The 24581-nt window shown below is 32.6% G+C and overlaps 1 protein-coding gene across 2 annotated transcripts in view; it reads left to right on the forward strand.

Annotated features, from left to right (window-relative positions):
• The window catches only part of Brinp3 (BMP/retinoic acid inducible neural specific 3), a 381590-nt gene that overhangs the window by 226976 nt on the left and 130033 nt on the right, over positions 1–24581 (forward strand). For both annotated transcript variants that reach the window (XM_052200491.1, XM_052200492.1), the window contains 2 exons: positions 2561–2666; positions 9904–10140. In XM_052200491.1, the coding sequence (XP_052056451.1) occupies positions 2561–2666; positions 9904–10140 (343 nt within the window). The remainder of the gene's footprint in view (positions 1–2560; positions 2667–9903; positions 10141–24581) is intronic.

Consider the following 24581-nt stretch of genomic DNA (forward strand, 5'->3'; position numbering starts at 1 on the left):
TTGGTGACTGTCAAAATGAGCATGTGAGTATTGTTTTCTTTGATATATAATGCCATGACCAGTCATTGCTTTAGTTCATGGCCATAGTAGCAAGGAAGAAATTTGAACTGCTTCCTTCCATTGAAGGCATGTGTGGAGCCCTATGATACCCTGAAATCTAGTTTTCAAGCAGGAGGCTTTCAGGTCAGTTTCAGCTCAGGTCCTCAAGATCAGTCATTCAAGGTTATAGTGTCTTCAGCAATAGGAATTCACTCCAACTTCAAGACAACTAGCAAAGACAAGACTCAAATCTTACATTATTTTGGGAGTGTCTTGGACACCCCTGAACAAACACACAGAAAGAGACTTGTCAAGCCTTTTATTGGCATCTTTGTCAGATAGTCTATAGCTATTTGGGGGAAGAACTATTAGCCAGGATAGGAAGGTTTTACTTTAACTACATATATACATATTGAATAGTATTATGATTATCTATAACTTTTAAATTAACCATGGTAGAAGGAGCTGAAGGGGGTTTGCATTTCCATAGGAGGAACAACAATATGAACCAACCTGTACATCCAAAGCTCTTAGGAACTAAACCACCATTCAAGCAGTGCAGATGGAGTGACCCATCGCTCCAGCCACATATTTGGCAGAGAATGACCTTGTCAGACATCAATGAAGGAGAGGCCCTTGGTCCTCTGAAGGCTCAATGCCCCAGTATAGGGGAATGCCAGAACATGGAAGCAGGAGTGGGAGGGTTGGTCCGCAGGAGTAGGGGGGAAGGGATAGGGGTTTTCAGAGGGGAAATATTTGAAATGTAAATAAAGAAAATATCTAATTATAAAACATGGTAGAAGGTCATTTTAACACTTTAATTAACCGAACACATTTGATATAAGCTAAGCAAACATGATCCTCTATTATTTGTTCACACAATTATAGTAATATTCCTTTAATTTATGAATATATCTGTTCTTTATAAAATTCTAGAACTGTAAAATAAATGAAAACTTAGCAAAAGGAATAGAAAGAAAAATTGAAAACTACATGAAAGCCTTTTTCCAATGTTTACTGTTTTTGTATCTTCACTGAAAATAATATGATAGTCTAAAGAAAATTTACATAAATACTCAGGGATAGAATTGAAGACATGCTTATTATAATAGTCACATAGCTAGCTCTCTATATAGAAACTTTTGACATGTTTCAACTTTACCTTTCATGGCTAGTGTGAAATGTCACATGATATCCAACGCTCATTTTCCCCATGCCATCCAGCCTATTTCAGGTCCATTTCTAGCCCTCAGAAACAAGAATTAATTTGTACCATAATATAGATGATATGATTTCCTTGCTTTTAATTTTTATGTCCCCAAAATAAATAAAATAAAATACTCTGACACTATCATTCTCACATTTTAAAACTGTAACCACAATCGTTAATGAATTGCTGTCAGTGCCTTTCATGTTATTTTTATCTGTAAAATGACACCTGGTTTCAATAGCCCATGAGTAATCTCTAAGATATTAACATTTTAACTGATGGTTAAAAATTCAGATAAATCATATGGTACATATTCTATCCTTTGCAGGATGTAGGCATATTTGAAAACATTTGTTTAATAATTTAAGATTTAAATTTATTTCACTTGTATTTATTTCATTATTCAATTAAAAGTAAAATATTTGTGGACATTATTCTTAGTTCTAAACCTAGTAAGGCATTCAGGATTCCTCTATAAATATAATATAATGTAAAATAATTTCATTGTGTTATAATAGTTTTCAACTAAATTAAACACTGATTATTGGATTCTACCTTGGTAAGGTAACAAATTTATACACATAACAATTAATTTTAAAATTTGCATCCATAATATATTTCACAAGTCCATACTAAAACTTTGCCTTGAAAATAGAGCCTTCTTAGTGTATCTCTCTACACAAGGTTAGTGTTGAGCATAAATAAAATAAATTAGAGTCAATGCACAGAATGGAGAATACTCCATTCAAATTTGGTTGAAAGAGGATCATGTAAAGAGTAAAGTTTTTCAGTTAAGATGATAACTGTACCGGAACACTGACCTCTTACTGAGCAGACAGAAGACAAACAGCTTAGAAATTACCGCATTCATAACAGTAGATATATTCTCACTTCATGTAATAAAATTGCTAGTCAATTTTTGACACTATCTCAGAATGTGACTTTGATTTACAAGTGAGAACAAAAATAATTATCATAAAAGTCAAAATTTATGATAGCACTGAGGAATATGGCCTTTTATTTCTTTGGAAAAATATAATGATTGTATGTTACTTAAGTATCTTCAAAGTGATCTTTATATCTATTAGATTTATGCCTGTCTCAAAAAGAGAAAAGAAAATGCTGGAAGCATGATGCTTAATTTATCATTGTGCTTTGAAGTACATCTTGCTGTTGTCCACTACGTATCAAAACTTTCAGTGATGTTTACCATCAAATACAATAGTATCAGAAAAGCATACTCAACAGAAAGCATTATAACTGAATGATTTATTTAATAAAGTTAATGGTTTTTGTTTTGTTTTTCATCAGGTGACAGAAACGCGGACAGGTCCTCTTGGCTGCAGTAACTATGACAACCTAGATTCTGTCAGCTCTGTTCTGGTTCAGAGTCCTGAGAATAAAATTCAGTTGCAAGGTATGTTGCTAAATTTGCATGAATTCTTCATGAATCCAGATGACATCCTATCCAGTTAAAATTACTTTTGGATTCATGAAAATAAGCCAGTGGGTATTGGGAAGATGACTTTAATGAACTCGGTCCTGTTCAGAGGAATTGAGTCGAGTTCATAGACTCCATAAAAGGATGCTCATCATTCTTGGGATCTCAGGATTGAGGAGATCTGAAACTCCTAGCCTTCTTAGACAACTGCAATGTTATATACATAACCAAACACACACACACACACACACACACATATATATATATATATTACATATGATTAAAAATAATAACAAATCCTAAAAAAGAAAAGTCCCGGCATATATGCACTAGGTTTACAAAGCTCCTAACAAGTTGATAGATCATGTGAAGAAATATAGACTTATATTTCTTTACAAATTAAGTAATAATTATTAATTATTATATGGAGAACAGTTTTGTTCTAAATGTCTATAAATTCCTACTACTATTCTCTAGTATGTCATATGTTCACTCTATATGCTTGCACAGTCCATGTACAATTTGTAATTATTTCTATTCATACTATAAAATATGATAGGCAGTTTAAATTTAACTTAATACAGCAGACTTGATTCCTCAGTTCTCTAGTAAATACATGTATAGAGTATATTATATCAAATTGCATGTATTCTCATTATTTAACTTCAGGTCATTAGTGATGGCTGGCGTAATTTGTCCATATATTCAGTAGCATTTTAAAATGATTGCATTTAAGATATTTTGCTAAGGACTCTGACAATTGTGTTTATGTGTGCCTGTCTCTCTCTCTCTCTCTCTCTCTCTCTCTCTCTCTCTCTCTGTGTGTGTGTGTGTGTGTATGTGTGTGTGTGTGTGTGTGATCTCAAAAAATAGACATAATAATATGTAGTTTTTTTCTTTTTCAAAGTAAGAGACAGTGCAAGTGACTGGAGATAGCTCACTGGCGAAACACCATTGCTGTTTCTGTGGAAGGCTAGAATTTGATTCCCAGTATCCACATAGAAACTCCTAACTTTCTATGATTCCAGTTTCAAGGGATTTGATATCCTCTTCTGACTATGGTAGGCTACTTTATGCATAAGAAGTACATACACAATCAAATAAACAATATGTTTAAATATTTTCTAAAAGAAAAGTAGCAAAAATGCACACTAACTTAAGTATTATTTGGAGCAGCCTGACAGTCCTAGTGAAGAGCTGTGTTGTTCAAAGTGGGAAATTACAAGGCAGAGTTAGTTTTGCATTATTTCTTTTTCATTTCACTTTCAGAATTTTATAAATTAGATCTGTCTTTTGTCTTAGATAAAATTATTTAGAAATTACAGTCTAGTTTCCAATTCTATAAATGTAAAAACAACATGGATCCATAGTAGCTTATGATCAAAGAATTCTAAATGCTTAATAATTAGTGTTTACTTCAAATAGTATAAAGTATTTAAATACTGTAAATTCGATAAAATTTATTATTTATTTGAGGTTTAAAGTTACTGAAATATTTTGCATACTTAGAGAAGAGAGTGCTAACACCACTGTTGGTTCTATATGGAGTACTTTATTTAATGTGATAATTATCTTTTCATCAGTATATTACCTTTGATCAAAATATGCAAGAACTCTAGAAAAATATACTCTTTTATTTAATTAAATAGAGAAATCACTTATGAACAACATACTGATTTCATCATCTGTAAATGATTATACAATTTAACAATTTAAACAGATGTTCTGTGAATAGAGACATTTGACTCCAAGTCTGAATACAGAGTGTGGTTCCTGGTGAACAAATGATGGAGACCAAAATCCCAAAGGTTGTCTATCCTCTATCTCTCTTTCTCTTTCTCTCTCTCTCTGTCTCTCTCTCTCTCTCTCTCATACACATATACTCTCAGACACAAACTTGCAAAAACAAATATATGACATATTTTTTAAAAAAATTAGCTGCCTATATTGAAAAACATAATGAATTGAATCAATAATGATTTTTTTGATGTTTTATACTTTTTCACTTCATATACACCACAAAATTCCAGTATGTCTTTTACTTTTTTTTTCTACCTTTGAGGGCTCTATTTTCAATAATCTCTGTTAACTTTATCTTCTCATTCAAAGATAAAATCACTTTATAATCGCCTTAGGAAATTGGCCTGGAGACACTCTTTCCCATCTTTGTGACGTCATGTCATTTTGTAACAACAGTGCAGTTTTTGTTTTGCCTTAGCCTTCTGGCCTTCCTAACCCAGTACCCCATCACCTTTGTGCATTAAGGGTATTATTATCTATCTTCCTCTGCCAACCGCTTTTGTTTCTTTCCCCATTCCTGCCTGTGCAGCAGTGGAAAACTAGATAAACTATTTTACCTGAAAAGCAAATTACAAACACTGTTTCTGCCCAAGAATGTCTTCCTGAGGGTCTGTTTTGCAGTGTCCTTTTGTCTTGCCACAACTCCTTAGGTAGGTGTTTCAGGAGATCTGCACAGACAGATGTGCATGCTGGTTACAGGTATATGAGAGGGAGTATGTTTCATTTTCATTATGTTTCTAAGGAGGAGTGAAGTTTCAACTCAAATGAATCACTTTCAGTGGAATTCAGATGTATTATTTAGAAAAACAAAAATACAGACACTTTTTTTTTTCTAAAAGGCCATCTTACACATATTTTTCTCTTCTGGAAAAGAAAAAGTTGTTCCTAACATAAAATTTTATTGGGAAACCACAATAAAAGATTGAAATTAATAAAAATGCTGTTAAAGAAAACAATCATAGCAAAACTCTCATGATTTCTAAACATATAAAATTGTTAATTATTATTTATATTTGTAGGAAACTTACTTCAATCACGTTAAATACTGTTGTGTCAGTCTAGAGAGGTTCCTCTCTTGTTAGAAACACTTGATAAATTGTTTCTAACCCAGGTGATCTAGGTTCAGTAGGAGGCATTTACAATGAGCATATCACAGTTGATTGTATCCTGATCCTAATGATTATACCACTCATTTATGGCCACTATTGGCAGTGCAAACCCTTTACACAAATATATGTCCTGAAGTATGTAAGCACATGCCTATGGAAAAATTAAACAAATAAAAATTACATATTGATTATGTCTACAAATAAATATTTTAATACAAATAAATTAAATGAAAGTTTTCCAGCAGGAAGTATCTCAATTTATACCTTTTATAGAATCTGTAGACTTGCATGGCCTATAAACACAGAACAGATATTTTGAAAAATTACAGAAGCCATACATGCAACTTTAAATTCACAAAAGTTCAATCCTTGCATATTTGATGATATTGTTATAAGACATATATTGTAGTAAATATTGTGTGTGTCCAATATCGAATTATGGACTCTAATAGATAAAAAGAGTAAGCAAAAGAAACTTAAGGTTAGGGAATGGAATTTATATAAAATTTATTTAAAATTAAAAAGAATTTCTATAAGCAATTTACACTTGATTTGAAAATCATTTATAAACATTTGAAAACCATTTAAATAAAATTCATTATGTGAAATTAGTTATGAATAGTTGTTATGAGAGTTTATACCAGAAAGAATTTTGTTTTAAAGATTTTCATTCTAAAATTATTACATTAAAATTATGTAAAATAATATATAATAATGTTGGTAATATAGTACAGTAGACAACTTAAATTCTTTGCTAAAATTTATATTTTAGGTAGTTTTAATAGATGAGTGCATTTAATTAGTAAAAAATAATGCAATTAAAAATATAATGAAATAAAATATTTTGTGATACTTAAATATGAAATTGAATTGCAATTTCAAGGATGTATGGCATATATATATATATATATATATGTGTGTGTGTGTGTGTGGGGGGGTGTGTGTGTGAGTGGGTGTGTGTATAAATATGTATTTATCTCTGTGTGTGTGTATATAATACCACACATACACTGGGCATCTCTTTTATTTGCTGGTATGTAGATCTTAATAAACTTTCTATTCTATTTCCTTCATATTTTAAAATGTATTTTAGTTTTCATTACATGTACTATATTCATATAATTTATCCTAATCCCCCCATTGCCTTCTCTCAAATTCACTCACATTTTCTTTAATTATTGTAATTATTTATTTATGTGATTGCACAGGTATATATATACAACCTGCTGAGTTGATGTAATGTTGCTTGTGTGTGTGTGTGTGAGTGTGTGTGAGTGTAAGTGTGTGTGTGTGTGTGTGTGTGTGTGTGTTACTTGGCTGACTGCTTCGTCCTATGTACATATTACATGGCTGGATTCTGCTGAAAACTGAATCATTTTCAGGAGCCATAAAATTATAATTCTTCATCTAGGAGCATTTTGGGTTTTCCACCGTCTATGTTGACATTCTAGACAGTGTGAGATGTTTTTTAGGTTTTGCTTAGACAACATCATTGTTTAGAATTCATGTGTTCAAATTCCCTACCATAAACAGGAGACACTACCAGTAGACTTTCTGTACATCTTGCTTTTGTAATTTTTCAACGTGCTAATGTTAGTTGTTCTTATCATTTTGAAAAGTTGTGATTCCTGAAATGGTTTCTATGACAAAAGGAAGTTTCTTTGAAGAAGGCTAAAAGTTACAGTTACTTGTGGCCATAGCTATTTATACTTGTGGTCATAAGGATAGCTATGGTGTTATGTGTTATAATGATTAGGAAAGCAGCAATCATATATACTCCTTTAGGTTTTATGAGATCACCGACCATGGAGTAGTTACTGTAGTGTCCAGTAGCAAGCATGAGGAGTCCTTAAGCCCAGTTCTCTGTTGGTTCTAAGTGGCTCTACTGAATCTTTGTGGATCTGTCATTCTGTCATTACATTTATTAGGTGATGTAGAGAGGTAAGACTATTGATGGCTTTCCTCTCCTTGCACCTGACACATATCTTTCAGATAATGTTTTAAAAGATATATTGGATTTAATTAATGGATGAGAGGATGTTTTAGGTCAGCATTAAGATAGCATTTCCTTTTTGTCAAATATATAGTAAATGCTACCCTCTGATATGTCCCATAATGTTAAAACTCATATTTTCTCTATATAGTCTCCTTAAAAGAAATACCATCAAAGTACTCCAAACTATTAAGTCTCACCTTTTTCATATAGAAATATAATTAACCAAGTATATGTTTCTTGCTCTGCCTTGCTATTGTCCATTCACACTGAGATAACACTATGTGAAAACTTTGAGCCTCTCATTGCTTTATGTGTGATTTATCACACATAGTGTTTATTTAGCACACTATGAGATGAAAATGAAATCTGAGAAGGCTGAAAACAAGGCATGTGTCACATGAATGGTCAGATGCTGACTTTAGTGATCTGTTAATTGTTCTTCTAATGTAATTATTGACCCAATTAGTAATATCTGGTGAATTACATGTATCATTTTATTACATTACTAAAGTAATTTTATTTTTATTAAATATAGTGCCCATAATAGAAGAGTATCATATCAGTCATTTTAATATTTTTAGTGTTCCAAGAAATCCTCATTCAAATAAACTTTCCAATAAATATTTCTATTTAAATTACAAATTATAAAATATGATTCTAAATAACTAAATATGTAGAATTCAATTACTGGCAAACAGAATTATGCTTTACTGATGCAGAGACAGGGGTGCAATTCCCAATGTGTTTGTGAAATTCACTTTCCTCTAATATTAATGCTTAATTTTAACAAAATTGGATTATAGGTAAAAGTCAATTTGAAATTAGCCAATAGATATTGTCATGTAAGTAATGTAATTTTATCAAAACTTCAGTGATAAAAAACCTATTTAGTGTTGGTGTAAATTTCTAAATGTTTATATTTACTTTTACCTAATGTTTCCTTCTATCTTAAATTTTTTCTTATTTTTTTATATGTGCATGTTGTATACATGGGTTTGTGTAAGCATAATCATGTTTGTGGCTAAACATTTTCCCTAATGTGTGTGAGCATGTGTGGAAATATTTGTGGCGACATTCCTATCAAGCATTTCAGTTAGTAATCATTTTTCTTAGGTTTTTCCATCTTTCTTTCCTACCTTCTTTGCTTCTTTCCTATCTTCTTTCCTTCTTTCCTTCTTTCCTTCCTTCCCTCCCTCCCTTCTTTCCTTCCTTCCCTCCCTCCCTCCCTCCCTCCCTCCCTCCCTCCCTCCCTCCTTTCTTTCTTTCTTTCTTTCTTTCTTTCTTTCTTTCTTTCTTTCTTTCTTTCTTTCTTTCTTTCTTTCTTTCTTTCTTTCTTTCTGTTTTTCTTTCTTTCTCTCATTTTGACTTTTTTCCATCTTTTCATTTTTCTTTCTGTCTAGGTCATAAATATCTCAGACTAGCCTCTCTCCTGTTATATAGGTTAGGAAGGCCTATAATGCTTTATCTCCTAGCCCCTGTCTTTTAGTTTCTGAGTGACATGCATGGTCATTATCAGAGGCTTGGTTAGAATATTTCATCCTTTTTTAAAAATGTTTTTACATATCCAAAGATTGTGAAAATGAAACTATATTTTTCTCAAAATATATTAAATTGAAAGTTTCAAATAGTAGGTTTAATATTTATTTCTGATAGCAATTCCCTAAAGAAATAGAAAGTACCAAACTAGCATCTAATAAAGTAATTAACTTTATCAGTAGGAATGACTTGTACACAACAAAGAAATAGATTGTGAATAAACTTTGTCAGTCCATCTGCTCTTCTCTACTCAGTGTTTGTCCTTGCACCTAAACAACAGAATCATATAAGATAGACTTCTTTGTGTCCTATGTTACGGTCTGCCATCCTATCTTTCATGCAACTCTTAGAACACAACTAATGGTATTATTTTATTATAGTTTTGACAGAATGATAGACTAAAAGTAAAACGAAAGTATTGATATCAAGAGGCAGTTAAGAGTGATCGTATGTCTGCAAATATGTAGGTTTAGTACAAATGTATAAAAGATTATCAAATTCCCTAATCAGTTACATCAAAGATCCAAGGATTGGTTCATAAAGAGTAGAATACTAATCATTAGTGTAAAATTTGAAATTCTATATTCCTGTAGCCTATGAGTATTGAAATTGTGTAGGCAGATAATTTTCCTAATGATAGTTTTTAAAGAGAGATACAATCATAGGTTAAAATAATAACATTTACCATTCCTATCTACTCAGGGTGTTGTAAACAAGTACTTTCTTATTATGTTTGAGGCCATAAACTGGATCACTTTATTTGTCTTTCAAGGGCTTCAGGTTCTCCTCCCAGACTACCTTCAGGAGCGTTTTGTACAGGCAGCATTGAGCTACATTGCCTGTAATTCTGAGGGGGAGTTTATCTGCAAGGATAATGACTGCTGGTGCCACTGTGGTCCAAAATTCCCAGAATGCAATTGCCCATCCATGGATATTCAAGCCATGGAAGAGAATCTTCTCCGAATAACTGAAACATGGAATGCCTACAACAGTGACTTTGAAGATTCAGGTAAGACAGAGATTTTTACTACCATAAACTTTGTCTTGGTCCAAAAATTATGAGGAAAGGACTGATTGCTCCTGTTGAAACCATATTTCATTTCATGGTTGGAAAATTTTTCATTTTTATCAGTATTTTAAGTGGATATTTATATTGCATTTGTTATTGCTTGGTAACTGTTTTACTAACAGTATTGCTGTTTTATGTATTGTTAATATGCTATTGGTACTGGAGCACAGCCTGTTCCTAACTTGAAGTTAACCACATATTAAGAAATTATACTGTCATTTCAATATATGGGATTGTCATCTAATGCTTTTCATGGTTCTCTACAATTCTCTTGGAGCTCTTGAGTTTTACTTATGAGGAAATAGTTGTCACTTTGTGCTGTGTGCCTTCCTCTCATGCTTTTCCTGATAACTCACCATATATTGACCACATTTTTAATTAAATCTAGAGCTATTTTATATTAATGGTCTGTGGATTTTCCATTATTTATTTTATTATTAGAAAGGCAGTAATATTCTCTTTGACCTGCTTTTTATTACCTACATAACTTATAATTATGTGTGTCTCCTTTAAAAGAATTTATTTTTTAAAAAATGCTGACCTTAAAACAATAGAAGGTAAAAAATATTCCAGAAATTAATATAACAATGTTTAAAAGACAAGCCAGGCAGTGGTGGCACACACCTTTAATCCTAGTACTTGGGAAGCAGAGGCAGGTGGATTTCTGAGTTCGAGGCCAGCCTGGTCTACAGAGTGAGTTCCAGGACAGCCAGGACTATACAGAGAAATCCTGTCTCAACAAAACAAACAAAAAAACCAAAACAAACAAAAAGACAATGGATGATGATAGATAATGAAGCAGGAAATAATAAATCTAATGTATTATGAATGGTATAATTTGGTGCAAATGTGCTAGGCACCCATGATCCCCAAGTAAGCAAAGAGGAGCATGGCATTGCACACAACAACATTAAGTAGGACTGGAGAGAATCCATACCCCTAGGTCTATTTTTGTCAAAACAATGAATGAAGGCATAGAAAGAGAGGATGGACATTGGGTTTTGAGGGAATAGTTGCTTACTAACACAACATTTCAGTTAGGAAAAAAATTAAAATTGAGAGTTATTGGATAATTTGTGGCTATAGAAATAGAAATATGTTGTATATTTGAAAGATTTCTGGATGAAACTCATACTATTACAAACAAAAGCCTTACTTATTGTGAGGGATAATGGACACTTTACTTAGTTTGATTTAGTTACCCCACATTAGTTCTGTCTATCTTAATACTAAATTGTGTATCATAATAATAATTTGTCAAATTTTTAGTAAAATATAATTGAAAAAAGCATAGTTTTGTCAGAAGAATAGACTTGACAAGAATGAAGGTTGAGATGTAAAGTGATGAAGGAACACTCTGACTTTCTGCAAGTGTTTTTCCTTGGGACACACTTATCAACTCATGGAAGATTTCAAACCTGAAAACCTCCTAGTCCTTCGAAAATGTTTCTCCCTCAGGTTAAGTAACCTGAACAATTGTCTGCAGCCCAATTAGATTGTAATGATTATATTGAGAGTGCACACTAGGTAGTAAGTCTTTATATTCTTTGCCTTAATTTCAACCTAGATGTAAAAGCAGATGGTTAGATAGTTTAATTAATAAAGCCTGAATTAGTTTAATGGAATCTTATACAGAGGAATGCTACAATCACTAATACAAGATTTGAAATTAAATGTGGTATAGGACTGTTTCAGGACAGGTGTGAAGCAAAACTTGATTACAACTTTGAGTTTGGATTTAGAGGTTTTAACATGATCAGCTCTTATAGTGATTATTGAAAACAGAGCATATTAAATAATGATCCATTGAGGATAAAAATAGTTTCTAAAATATTTATGAGGACATCAAATTTCATAGTACTTTCTTAACTGAACAAAATACTATGCACAATATTAAGAAATGTAATCCCAAAGAAGCCAATCTCATTTACACACACACACACACACACACACACACACACACACCACACACACACACACACACAGTATACATGTTCCATAATGTATCTTTATTTCTCAGTTCGCTTTACTGTACTGGGTTATTTTACTATCTTTCTATTCTAATTCCATGCTTCATAGCTTATTTCAAATTCTAATACATCTTTTAGTTACAGAAGCAGCATGCTTCTTTCTCTTTGATTAAATTACCTAAGTTAATTGGCATGAATATGTTAGTGTGTGTATGTGTGTGTGTATGTGTGTGTGTTGTATATATTATAGACAACTTTATTCAGAAAACATTAAGAATATGTCTGTCTAAGCCATACATGCACAGTGACACCACATGAGCCTCTGACATGGATGAGGAAAATCTCATAAAGCTACATCCTTTGACTGCTGTAAACAATAGGCAAATAATGGGTACTGAGATAATTAGTATTCTTCAGGTACCCTCATAGCTTGTCCAATCCCAAATATTCATACAGAGGCCATAATGATATTAATTAAAATGAATTTCTCATTAGTTTGAGAGAGATTGGTGCCAAAACATCAGTTCGAGAATAAAGTTGAGCTTGTTTATATTGAGGACACATTAATGAAAGAATCAAAAATATTTTTAAAAAATGGGTCATATCAAATATGTGATCATCTGAGTTTTTACCAATTCTTCTGTGTCCTTTTGCTTTCTTGGCTGTTGGCTTCCCGTTGGTCTTGTGGTACCATGGTGAATAAAAAGAGTGAAGCAGCAGAAGTGAATATATTTTTCTTAATCAAGACCTGAGTCTGAAAACCATGGGCATTTCTTCATAATTTGAATGTTCAAAGAGGTATAAGCTAAAAAAGACTAGAAGACATCATGCAAAATATGATTTATCACATACCTTGCACCCTATCATATAGGGTCTATGATTTATACCCTAAAGCACAGAAAAATATAAACAAATATATAGAAATACTACAAAACCATAATGCACATGTTCTGTACAGTAAATAAAAGAATTAACAATAAAGATTACTGTGAGAAATGGGAGAAAATTAGGGACAGGAGTGGGGGAGTGGTGGCGCATGCCTCCAGCACGTGGGAGGCAGAGGCAGGCAGATTTCTGAGTTCAAGGCCAGCCTGGTCTACAAAGTGAGTTCCAGGATAGCCAGGACTGCATAGAGAAACCCTGTCTTGAAAAAAAAAAAGAAATTGGAGAAAATTTTAGAAAATGATCAGCAAACAATATGATATTAAGAATATGAGGAGCTTTAAAATCCAAAGCAGAAGCTGAGAGAAATTGACTTAAATATTTTTTTCATAAAATCATATATAAATGGACAAAATTATTTTTTAAAAATGCTTAAATTTTCTATTCATGATGGCAATGAAAACTAAAGCATCAAGACAGTACTTTATTCAATAAGAATAGCTATATCTATCCAGCTAAAAATAGGAACTGCCAACACTGTGCAGCGAACTTTTGTATACAATGGGAATATGAAACAGCAGCCCCATAATAGAAGGTAAGATGGCATTTGATTCAAAACTTAATGGCGAGTGCTCCATGTAGAGAAGAAACCAACAGAGTCCTACTACACTATCTCAAATAATGAAACTCCACAATCATCAACACATCTGGAAATCAAGATCACTGTGTTTAGAGAAATAAATGAGGCATTGAAAGACAACTTCCATATGATTCTATTCACAAGCAAAATTTAAGAAAGCATTCTGGTAAGTGAAAGGAATAGATGAACAGATGGGACCTGAAAGCTTTCTCAGGATATGGAAGAAATTCTGGTGTGCTACTCTTTAATACTCTCATGATGGATATTGAATGAAGGGGTTTTGAAGTTTTCATCATAAAACACTGGTACAGTAGAGACAATCATCTTGATATTAACCAATGCACATGTGTTCTGATATGAAAAAAATCACATTTTATGTACCTTTTAAAATATACTTACCAAATGGAAGAAAACCAGACTTTGAAAATTGATAATGAAAATACTGAAATGAGCAGCTAAACTCTTTCTGCTTGCCATAATGACTTTGTTTGAATAAAATAAAGGGAGGAAGAATAAGGTAAAAATTGTAAAATGTTCACCAGGTATTTAGAATCAAAGGTTGGGAGAGGAAAATATATAAAACATCATAATGTGCTATTAAAATGTAATAAGCACATTGTTTTTAAAGCAGTTTTATTCTAGATAAAGGTATGATTTGTAAACCAAACTACAAGTTAGCCAAACATATAGATATGAAATCAATGATGATTGGAATATACAATAGGAATGCCGTAATTTAGATGGTCACAAAGGAACTAGCAGTGTCTAAAGATATTTGAACTTTTTTTTTTTTTTTTTTTTTTTTTACAAATTATGCTCATGTAATGTAGAAACTAGAAGACAGTGACTGTGAGAGACTTCCTTCAGGTCATGATAGTCCCACAATAGTCATGATCTCACAACAGCTAGAATTGCTTGGATTGGGGAGAGTCTCACAAGACTGAAGTCTCCTGATCCATTAGTCTCCTGGTATCTTCTGCCGTAATTTGTATGGCCACACATTTCCATCAGTCATTAATAGTTCAAAACCTATGGCCATGTATACCTCCTCGGTTAGGCTCATTAGGAAGAAGAAACACAAAAACAGGAATATGAGAAATAGGCAAAGTGGTTAATAGGATTAGAGGGTTTGTCAGAAGTAGATGAAAGATCACCAGAATGTATCATGTTGATGTACAAAGTTACAGGAGAAGAAATTTTATAAAAATATTTAAAAAGTAATGCCTTACACAAACATTTTAGAATTATACTTTTATATCTTACTGCTGTTTCTCCAACTACCAGAGAAATTAAGCAGTCAAATGCATTTGTGTAAAGTCATGATAGAATTATTTTGTTTTATGGCTTCTAAAACTTATAGATACAAGACATAAGAATTTGTCATACTTACCATTGCTGCAGAAATTAAAATCCTTTTATGCTTTACATAAAGAGACAAAAACCAAACTAAAATAAAAAAGGGACACATTGTAGTTTTCTTTTAAAGAGCTGATTCAATTTAACTTGAAAAATAAAACAAATGCTAGTAATTAACAGGCTAAGACATTTTTTTCACTGAAACTGAGATATATCAGCGTGTAATTCTTTAATTAGGAGGATAATTATCTGAATTTAGAAGTGTTTTTCTCAGGTACCAATAGCAGCATGAAGTATGTCAGGGTGCATAGCTCAGTAATTTAAACTGCTAATTGCAGTCACCACACAAAAAGAGAAGAAAAGTAAGTTGCAAATTTCATCAGGTCAAGATAACTTGTTTATAAATGTTTTTCTGTTGGCTCTGCTTACAATTTTCACATGTAAAATCCAATTTGTATATTAGAGCAGCATGTTTTTGTAGGGGTCATTTTGTTCTATTATATGCAAGTCTTAGATAATATACTTATTCCAGCCTGTAAACAAAAGTGTCAGGTAGTTTTTATTACAAATATACTAATTTTCAAACCTTGTAATCTGAGAATGTCTCCAATATATTTAATTACAGGAAAATGTTCATTTGATTTTAGAAGAATCTTTCTGAGGGAAAAATAGCAACATGGGGTATGTTGGAGTGTGGATCACAGACATTTGTAATGCTAATTATAAAATAATATAGAATGCATTAAATCTTTACATTTCCAAAAATAAAGCATTTTTAATAAATGGTGTTGGTACACAGATACATCGGGTGTAAGATGTAATTACAAATAAAGAGAATAGTAACATAAGTCTTCATACACTCTTATATTTGCAATAACTAAGTAATTTACTTGCTATGCTTAATTTTATGAAAGTGACAATTATATTTTAAATAATGTAAAGCTAATGTCTTTTCCCATATTTGGGTCAAGATTCCCAGCCTTTATGGAGAAAATTAAAATATTTAAGTCTTGCACATATATCTGGTTTTGTTTAAAATTAAATTATAAACAATTTACCGAATCTCTGCAAAACAAATAACCCAAACAAATGGTATATATTTTCTATTAATTTTCAAAGTTAACTATATTTTACAAGTGAGAAACTTATTTATTTAAGGAAAGGTTATAGACTATAGAGTTTTTTCCAATGATACCATTTTTTGAATGGTAATTGTCTTAAAGGAAAAAAGTTTGTTTGGTATAAAACACAAACATTTTAGAAACAATTTGACATGACACTTTGAAATACTTCTGTTATCACTTTCCTTATTCAGAATTTAAACTGTGATATGCAGTCAACAGTATCTTCAACAAGATCATGTTCTATTATATTAAAAGACGTTTATTTGGTGTTCTAAGAATGTCAGTTAGAGAACACCTCATAATGTAAAAAGTCTAGGTGTGACTTTTGGAGAGCGTTGTGCATTTAAACATTTGATTTAAAACTTGATAAACTCCCTAAAGAGTTTGGGATGTTACAACTGTATGGAATGTTACAGTTCAGAAAAACTCATTTGTGTTCACCTGCAAATTTAGTACGTATTCCTGACTCTTAGTAACATGTACAGTATTTCTAAAATTTACCTTCTTAAAAACTCCCCCCACAAGGGACAGTCGATTATAAACTTATAAGAAAAACAAAAATAGGAAACAAACAAAAGCTGTTTTCTGGGGAACAACACTATGAAAAAATAAAGGACTTGAATGTCAAAAGGCACTTTAGAAGCTACGACATTGAGAACAATTTTATCATATTCTACTCTATTTTAATATTCCTCCCCAATAATGAGTCTTATTTTCTTTACATATTCACGTTTCAGGCATAGCATTGCTTGGTTTATGGTATGAACTGGTATCCAGCATAGCTACTAGTTGAAGCCTGCAAATTATAAGATTCCCTATCCTTTTATAGAATATTATTAAACACACTGGTGGTTCCTCAGAAAACTGGGCATGACACTTCCGGAGGACCCTGCAATACCACTCCTGGGCATATACCCCAGCATGCAATAACAATCATGCTCCACTATGTTCATAGCAACCTTATTTATAATAGCCAGAAGCTGCAAAGGACCCAGATGTCCCTCAATGGTGGAATGGATAGAGAAAATGTGGCATATTTACCCAATGGAATACTACTCAGCAATTAAAAACAATGAATTCATGAAATTCTTAGGCAAACGATTGGAACTGGAAAATATCACCTAAGTGAAGTAACTCATTCACAAAAGAACACATGTGGAATACACTCACTGATAAGTGGATATTAGCCCAGAATCTCTGAATACCCATGACACAACTCATATGGCAAATAATTCCCAAGAAGAAGGAAGGAGTGGACCCTGTTCCTGGAAAGACTTCATGCAGCATTGTAGGTGATTACCAGGAGAGAGAAGTGGTAGGGGGTGGATTGGGGAACAGGCAGAGGGAAGAGAGCTTATCTTATGGGGAGGGGGGAACCTGGAAAGGGAAAAAGCGTATGGAATGTAAAGAAAGAATATAGAAAAAAAATCTGAGTATCTTCTAACTCCAGCAATGGTCTCTAAAATTTCCAAGAGAAGAATGGTTTTTATTTTTCTAAAGAAACATGAAGATTATAAGTATTATTACTTATTTTTCAGTAAGTTTGGAGAGGCAGAGTAATGAAAGTGTTAAGAATTGCTTACGTTTGAGAATAAGACTAGTTCGGTAGAGTGCTTTCATAAACGAAGTAAGCCCAGGGTTTGATTCATATTCCCACAAAAAGTAGGTATAGGACAAACAAATATTCCTCCTAATTAGGAAATGAAATGGAAGGAGAAAGACTAGGATTTTAGGTTTTTTTTTTTTTTTTTTTTTTTTTTTTTTTTTTTTTTTTTTTAGATTTTAGGTCACTCAGGACTCATGGTAAGTTAGTTTGATGCCATCCTGAGATTTGTGAGTCATGACCTCTATCTTTCTCCTACTCTCTCTCTCTCTCTCTCTCTCTCTCTCTCTCTCTCACACACACACACACACACACACACACACACACACACACACATCACACATACAAACAAATCAACCAAAAATAAAAACAAAACCCTAACCAAACCAAACCAAGCAGAATCAAAGACAACAAAACCAAATCTATCATCTATCTATCTATCTATCTATCTATCTATCTATCTATCTATCTATCATCTATCTTTGCTTCTTTATTTCTCTCTTCTCTTTTCTTTGTTCTTTTGCATGTATTTATTTTTGTTTTGTTTTGTTTTGCTTTGCTTTGAGACAGGGTTTATCTGGGTAGGCCCTGGCTTCTATGGTACTTGGCCTATAGACCAGGTAAGCCTCAAACTCAGTGCACTGCCTACCTTTGTCTCCTGAGTATTGGAAATAAAGACACTCTGTTCCAACTCCTGGTGAGATCCAATTTCTCAAGATAAGCAATATTGAATAAAGTCTTCTTTGGCTACATAAGTGAAAGCCTGAATTACTTCTTATTCACTCTGTGTGTAGAATGTTGAAAACATGAACTGATATATTTTCTTTATGTTATATTCAGTTCGAGATGATCTGTTTTCAGTACAGTCATTAAATGCAAATCAAAACAACCCTGAGATTTCACCTTACACCAGTCAGAATGGCTAAGATTAAAAATTCAGGAGATAGCAGGTGTTGGAGAGGGTGTGGAGAAAGAGGAACACTCCTCCACTGCTGGTGGGGTTGCAAATTGGTACAACCACTCTGGAAATCAGTCTGGCGGTTCCTCCGAAAACTGGGCACCTCACTTCCAGAAGATCCTGCTTTACCACTCCTGGGCATATACCCAGAGGATTCCCCACCATGTAATAAGGATACATGCTCTACTATGTTCATAGCAGCCCTATTTATAATTGCCAGATGCTGGAAAGAACCCAGGTATCCCTCAACAGAAGAGTGGATGCAAAAAATGTGGTATATCTACAAAATGGAGTACTATTCAGCCATTAGAAACAATGAATTCATGAAATTCTTAGGCAATTGGATGGAGCTAGAGAACATCATACTAAGTGAGGTAACCCAGACCCAAAAGATGAATCATGGTATGCACTCACAAATAAGTGGATATTAACCTAGAAACCTGGATTACCCAAAACATAATCTACACATAAAATGAGGTACAACAAGAAAGGAGGAGTGGCCCCTTGTTCTGGAAAGACTCAGTGAAGCAGTATTCAGCAAAACCAGAACAGGGAAGTGGGAAGGGGTGGGTGGGAGGACAGGGGGAGAGAAGGGGGTTTATGGGACTTTCTGGGAGTGGGGGGGGCTAGGAAAGGGGAAATCTTTTGAAAAGTAAATAAAAAATATATCGAATTAAAAAAATTCTACAAAAAAAATTGTGAATTGACAGTGTTTTTTGCCTTATAGAAGCTTTCCAATTTTATGAGGTCCCATTTGTCAATTGTTGATCTTAGATCATAAGCCATTTGTATTCTGTTCAGGAAATTTTCCCCTGTGCCACATGTTTGAGGGTCTTTCCCAGTTTCTCTTCTATTAGTTTCAGTGTATCTGAGTTTACATGGTTTTATCTGGTTTTGTAAGAGGAGATAAGAATGGACTGCTGTGCATTCTTCTACATGCTGACCTACAGTTGAATCAGTACCATTTGTTCAAAATGCTGTCTTCTTTCCACAGGATGGTTTTAGCTCCTTTGTTAAAGATCAAGTAACAACAGGTGCCTGGGTACATTTCTGGGTCTTCAATTCTATTCCATCGATCTACCTGCCTGTTTCTGTACCAATACCATGCTGCTTTGATCACTATTGCTCTGTAATACAGCTTGAGGTCAGGGATGGTCCTTTTGGGCTAATATCGACTTATCAGTGTATACATACCATGTGGTTATATATGTCGTAAATGGAAGAAATTATTGTTTTATCTGTACAAAAATCTGCAACATTGAGGAATTCAACTGCAAGTACTTACAGTATTCAGGTTATTCAAGGCAGACACTCTAAGGATAGTTACTGTGTAGTATGAGGATGAGAATCCCATGGATGTATCCTTTTGAGCAGATTGAAGTACAATTATCTTCAAAACTGGATGCATTCTCTAAATTTTCAAAGTTGAGAAACAAATACATTTTTTATTACATCAGGTTTATTTTACCTTCAGTTCAGGTTTTTAATGTTTCATGACATTGTACAAAAATCATATATATATATATATATATATATATATATATATATATATATATATATATATATATATATACACACACACACACACAAATCAAAATTGCACAGCTTTTCCCCATGACTTATTGACCATGGAGTTTCTTTACTTTTTCAGCTGAGTATATGGTCTAACAGTGCTGTCATCATGTGGAAGGACATCTCATTTTCATGTATAACAATTATGTACCACTCCTGACTATAAGGTCTTGCCAAAACCAGACCTCATATTTTATTTACCATGTCCAGAATGTATTGAAAATATTATTTTCTAGCTACTGTAGATAACATTTTATCCTTTATTTTCTCTTGTATCATTATTCCAATTGAAGGCACTCTTAAGTATCATCTATATCTCCATAAGCCATTAGGTCAATGCAACAAAATTAGACTTTTCACTGGGGACCAGTATTTATCTGTACATTTCTGGATCAAATTTCTGTTGAAGTCATGACCAGCATGACAATCCTACAATGGGAAATAACCCTATAATACTAGATAAATAGAAACACAGTTTGAAATTTGCATTCTATATCTACCACAGCTTAGCTAAGGTCTGCTCTTCATTTTGCTACTTGTTGAATTCAGGCTCAAGTAAACACCACCATGTAATGGTTTGGTTGTGGGTTATGTGCTGTCAATTATCATTGGCTCCATGTGAACTTCTCTTCATTGTATTTGTAATCATATTTTATGTTGTAGCCTGATTTGACAGGAAAAGAGGGAAATAGCATTTTACCATGAGCAATGAAGAGCAAGAGCAACAGAGTGTTTCTGCAAAGTCAAAATGCCAGTTAGATTTTTCAAGTACTAGATAAGGAACTCATAATCTCTGCAGTTCATCAAGTCATATAATTTTATAATAGAGGGGCAACAAACAGAATTTTCCCTTTCTAATCAGCTTTCTTTAATTTTATGTGCTAGCAGGAGAATTAAATGTATTCAGTCTTAAATGAACTTCAATGTATTTTTCTATGGTATCTTTAATTTTGTTATAAGCTATTTAGATAAAGCAAACACACAATCTTTATTAGTAGCAAGCCACACTGACTTTAGCAGGTCTCTTGCTCTTTGAAAATTTCAGCAACTTCATTTATTATGTGACAACCTATTTAGACTGATGACCTAAAAAGAAAATTATTCTACCCATTAAACTAACAAACAATGTTTTCTTTGTGTAGGTTATATTATTGTCGCTATTATTTTTGTGTTTATAAGATAAGATAATTCCTTAAAGGAACTTGGTATATTAGAGTTAAGAGAAGAAAATAAGCTCTTTTCTATAATACCAAGTTGCAATCTTAATTTCTCTCAAAAAATATATTTTAACTGATGATAATTTCTTTTTGGCTCTACCATAATTTTTAAATAATTTCCAAATAAAATGTAGTTTATAGATCCAAGAAAGGAAGGAGAAAAACAAATTGGTTTTCACGCTATTGTGTTTGATTAGTTATGGTCTTCCCTCTGATAGTATTTAACTGTGTACTATTTAATATACTACAAATAACACCTTTGACATTAACACATTTTTTTGCAGTTCAATTAATTTTTAGTCTTATATGAAGTAGGATGTCTATAGAGTGCCAAGCAAGAGTTTTGTGCAATAATGCTTGATTTAGAGTCTGAGTCTTACTGCCAAATACCTCATACTTGTTTCAGTTGGCCTTCCTGTCTTTTATTCCTGTCAGAATCAGTTCTAGCATTTCAAGAGTCTGACAGGGGTTTGACATGTATGTGGAGCTAAGAACTCTGACATCTCTTTGTGTCATTACACAAAACCTAGTACTGCAGGCTCTACAAAGTAAACACATTATAAATCATAATTCATTTTCTGTTTAGTAGATAAAAATAATACAGATGTAATAAGTGTGCCATCAAATATTGATTGTGGCTTTTATTTCCTCAATTGTCTTCTTTTGTTTTTCTGAGAATGCCACAATAATTGTCATACTTGCTTTCAATAAGTGTGCCCTCAAAAATAATTTTAAATGGCATAAATATTCTCTGTGTTATTATTATTGTCATATTTGAACTTTGAATGTTGGGCTTTGTTGTGTTTTTATTTATTATTTTATTATTTGTTTTATTTATTTATTTATTTATTTATTTATTTATTTATTTATTGTTTAAATCTGAACTAATACAAGAATGATACCTGAAATGACATTCAGAAAAAGTTAGTAAAACATATAGAGAAAATAAATATAATTTTGTATTTGATTTATTTTATTAGAATATTTTCTTTATTTACATTTCAAATATTATTCTCTTTCCCAGTTTCACCCTGGAAACTCCCTATCCCATTCCCCCTTCTCGTGCTTATTTGTTTTCAGTACATCTTGAACTCAATCTTCTCTCACTCCACTCTTTCCCATTAGACTTTTTTTAAACATAATCAATCAACTAAAACACTTAAATAAGATTTCTTTTCCATATCTGCATAATCAAGCACACTGCATTTTATATGAATAGCCTATTCATATAAATGAGTAGTTATTCAGAGACAATACATCAATCTGTTGAGTTTTATGTTGGTTTTGCATGCATGTGTACTGGCACAATGTTAAGGAATTATTGCTAAGTCATGATTTATCACAAAAAGGATTTTGTTTCTAGTGATCATAGCTTTCAAAATAAATACTACAGATTTAGAGAAAAGGACCTGGAGATATAGTTCAGTGATAGATCACTTTTATAACAAACTCATGTTTAATCCATAGTATTTATTGCCAAGATTACAGAAGAGATCAAACTTACTAAAAATGTTTATATGTAAAACAAAATTGCCATTCATATTCTTCACCAAACAAATATACCAGAGAAAATGTGTGATAATTGATGACCCACCATCTTGAAGCTGTGTGGCCATATGACTTGTTTATGTAAATAGACTATGAAAAGAATCAGTGCTGGTCACTGAAATATGGAAGATTATAGGAGAATATTGATGGTTGGGTTATATCCAAAACAACTAGTGGCACTGAAGTTGGGAAGCACAGACAATCTGTGTTACTATAGGGAGACAATGGAGAGTCTAGTCACCTACCCTCTGAGGAAGGCTAAAACTCAGATATTTTTGTTTTTCTTGAAATGTTGAAATATTTTTAGTAGTATTTATTATTTTGCCAAACCCTAATATATGCTTAGTTGATATAAAGACAGTATAAATTATGTCAGTGTATGAAAAAATTTAAAAAACCAAAAATCAATATTTATGATTTTTATATGTGTTTAATGAAAAGGATCAGTTTGGTATTTGTGTTTTAAGGTCATTAGCTCCAGTGGGAAGCGACGTTAAATGATTTTTCTATATTTTCCAAAGTATCAGATATACTGAGACTATTATTATTGTGAACTATGAGAGAATGCAAAGGGTAAGAAAGATTTCAGACCGTGTTCTTCTTGTGGCTGTGATTTTAAACAGAGCTGAAGCTCATGGTGTCTTAATAGTTGTATGAGGTCAAGGAAATCATTGAACTCCTGGGTCTCTTGATTCCACCATTCCAAATGTTGGGAATTACAGGTGTGTGCTTCAATGCCACAAAATTTATTTCATTTTAAAGTAATCATTTCCATATTATTCATTAAAATTAAACTTAATATATCTAGAAATAACACATCAACAGTAGCCTTTTAACATTTTGGTAATAAGTGCTCAATCCCAAAATGAGCACAGACTAAATAAAATCACTCTTACATAGCACACTATCTTTTCAAGAACAACTATTAATTTTAATGTTACATGTGATCATTTGAAAACTTCTGTAATACAGATTAAATTATGACTACTGTACCCAAACCAAGAGAAATTTTATGTGGTGAGGCTGATTCATAGCTGGGGCCAAAATTGAGATGTGATTGTATTGGTCATAATAAATAAATAATACACTGATGGATTCAAACACCTCTGGGATATTTGAAGATATTAGACATTAATAAGCTGTACCTTGCTGGAGGAATGAAGCTACAGGGAACTAACTCTTTAAGGAGTATTTCTCTGGGTCCCACCTTCTTCTCTTGTACAACACTGCCATAAGTAAACACTTTCCTCCAGTTCATGTTTACCTCATTAGGCATGGGATTAGAGGCTACAGAAGATGAAGTCAAGGGCCAAATTCTCTGAAACCAGAAGCCTCACAAATCCTCATTCCCTGAAGTTGTTTATTTCTCCTATTTTGTTACAAAAACTAAAACTTAATACAGCAGCAAATGAGAGGCTTTGGATTGTATACCACTAGCATAAACTATACCAAAACATAGAAGATATCAGGAGACGACCTGTACTTTAAGTTTTTTCCATTATTCAATTTTT

The sequence above is a fragment of the Apodemus sylvaticus genome, chromosome 12, assembly GCF_947179515.1.
Source record: "Apodemus sylvaticus chromosome 12, mApoSyl1.1, whole genome shotgun sequence".
NCBI classification, from domain to species: domain Eukaryota; kingdom Metazoa; phylum Chordata; class Mammalia; order Rodentia; family Muridae; genus Apodemus; species Apodemus sylvaticus.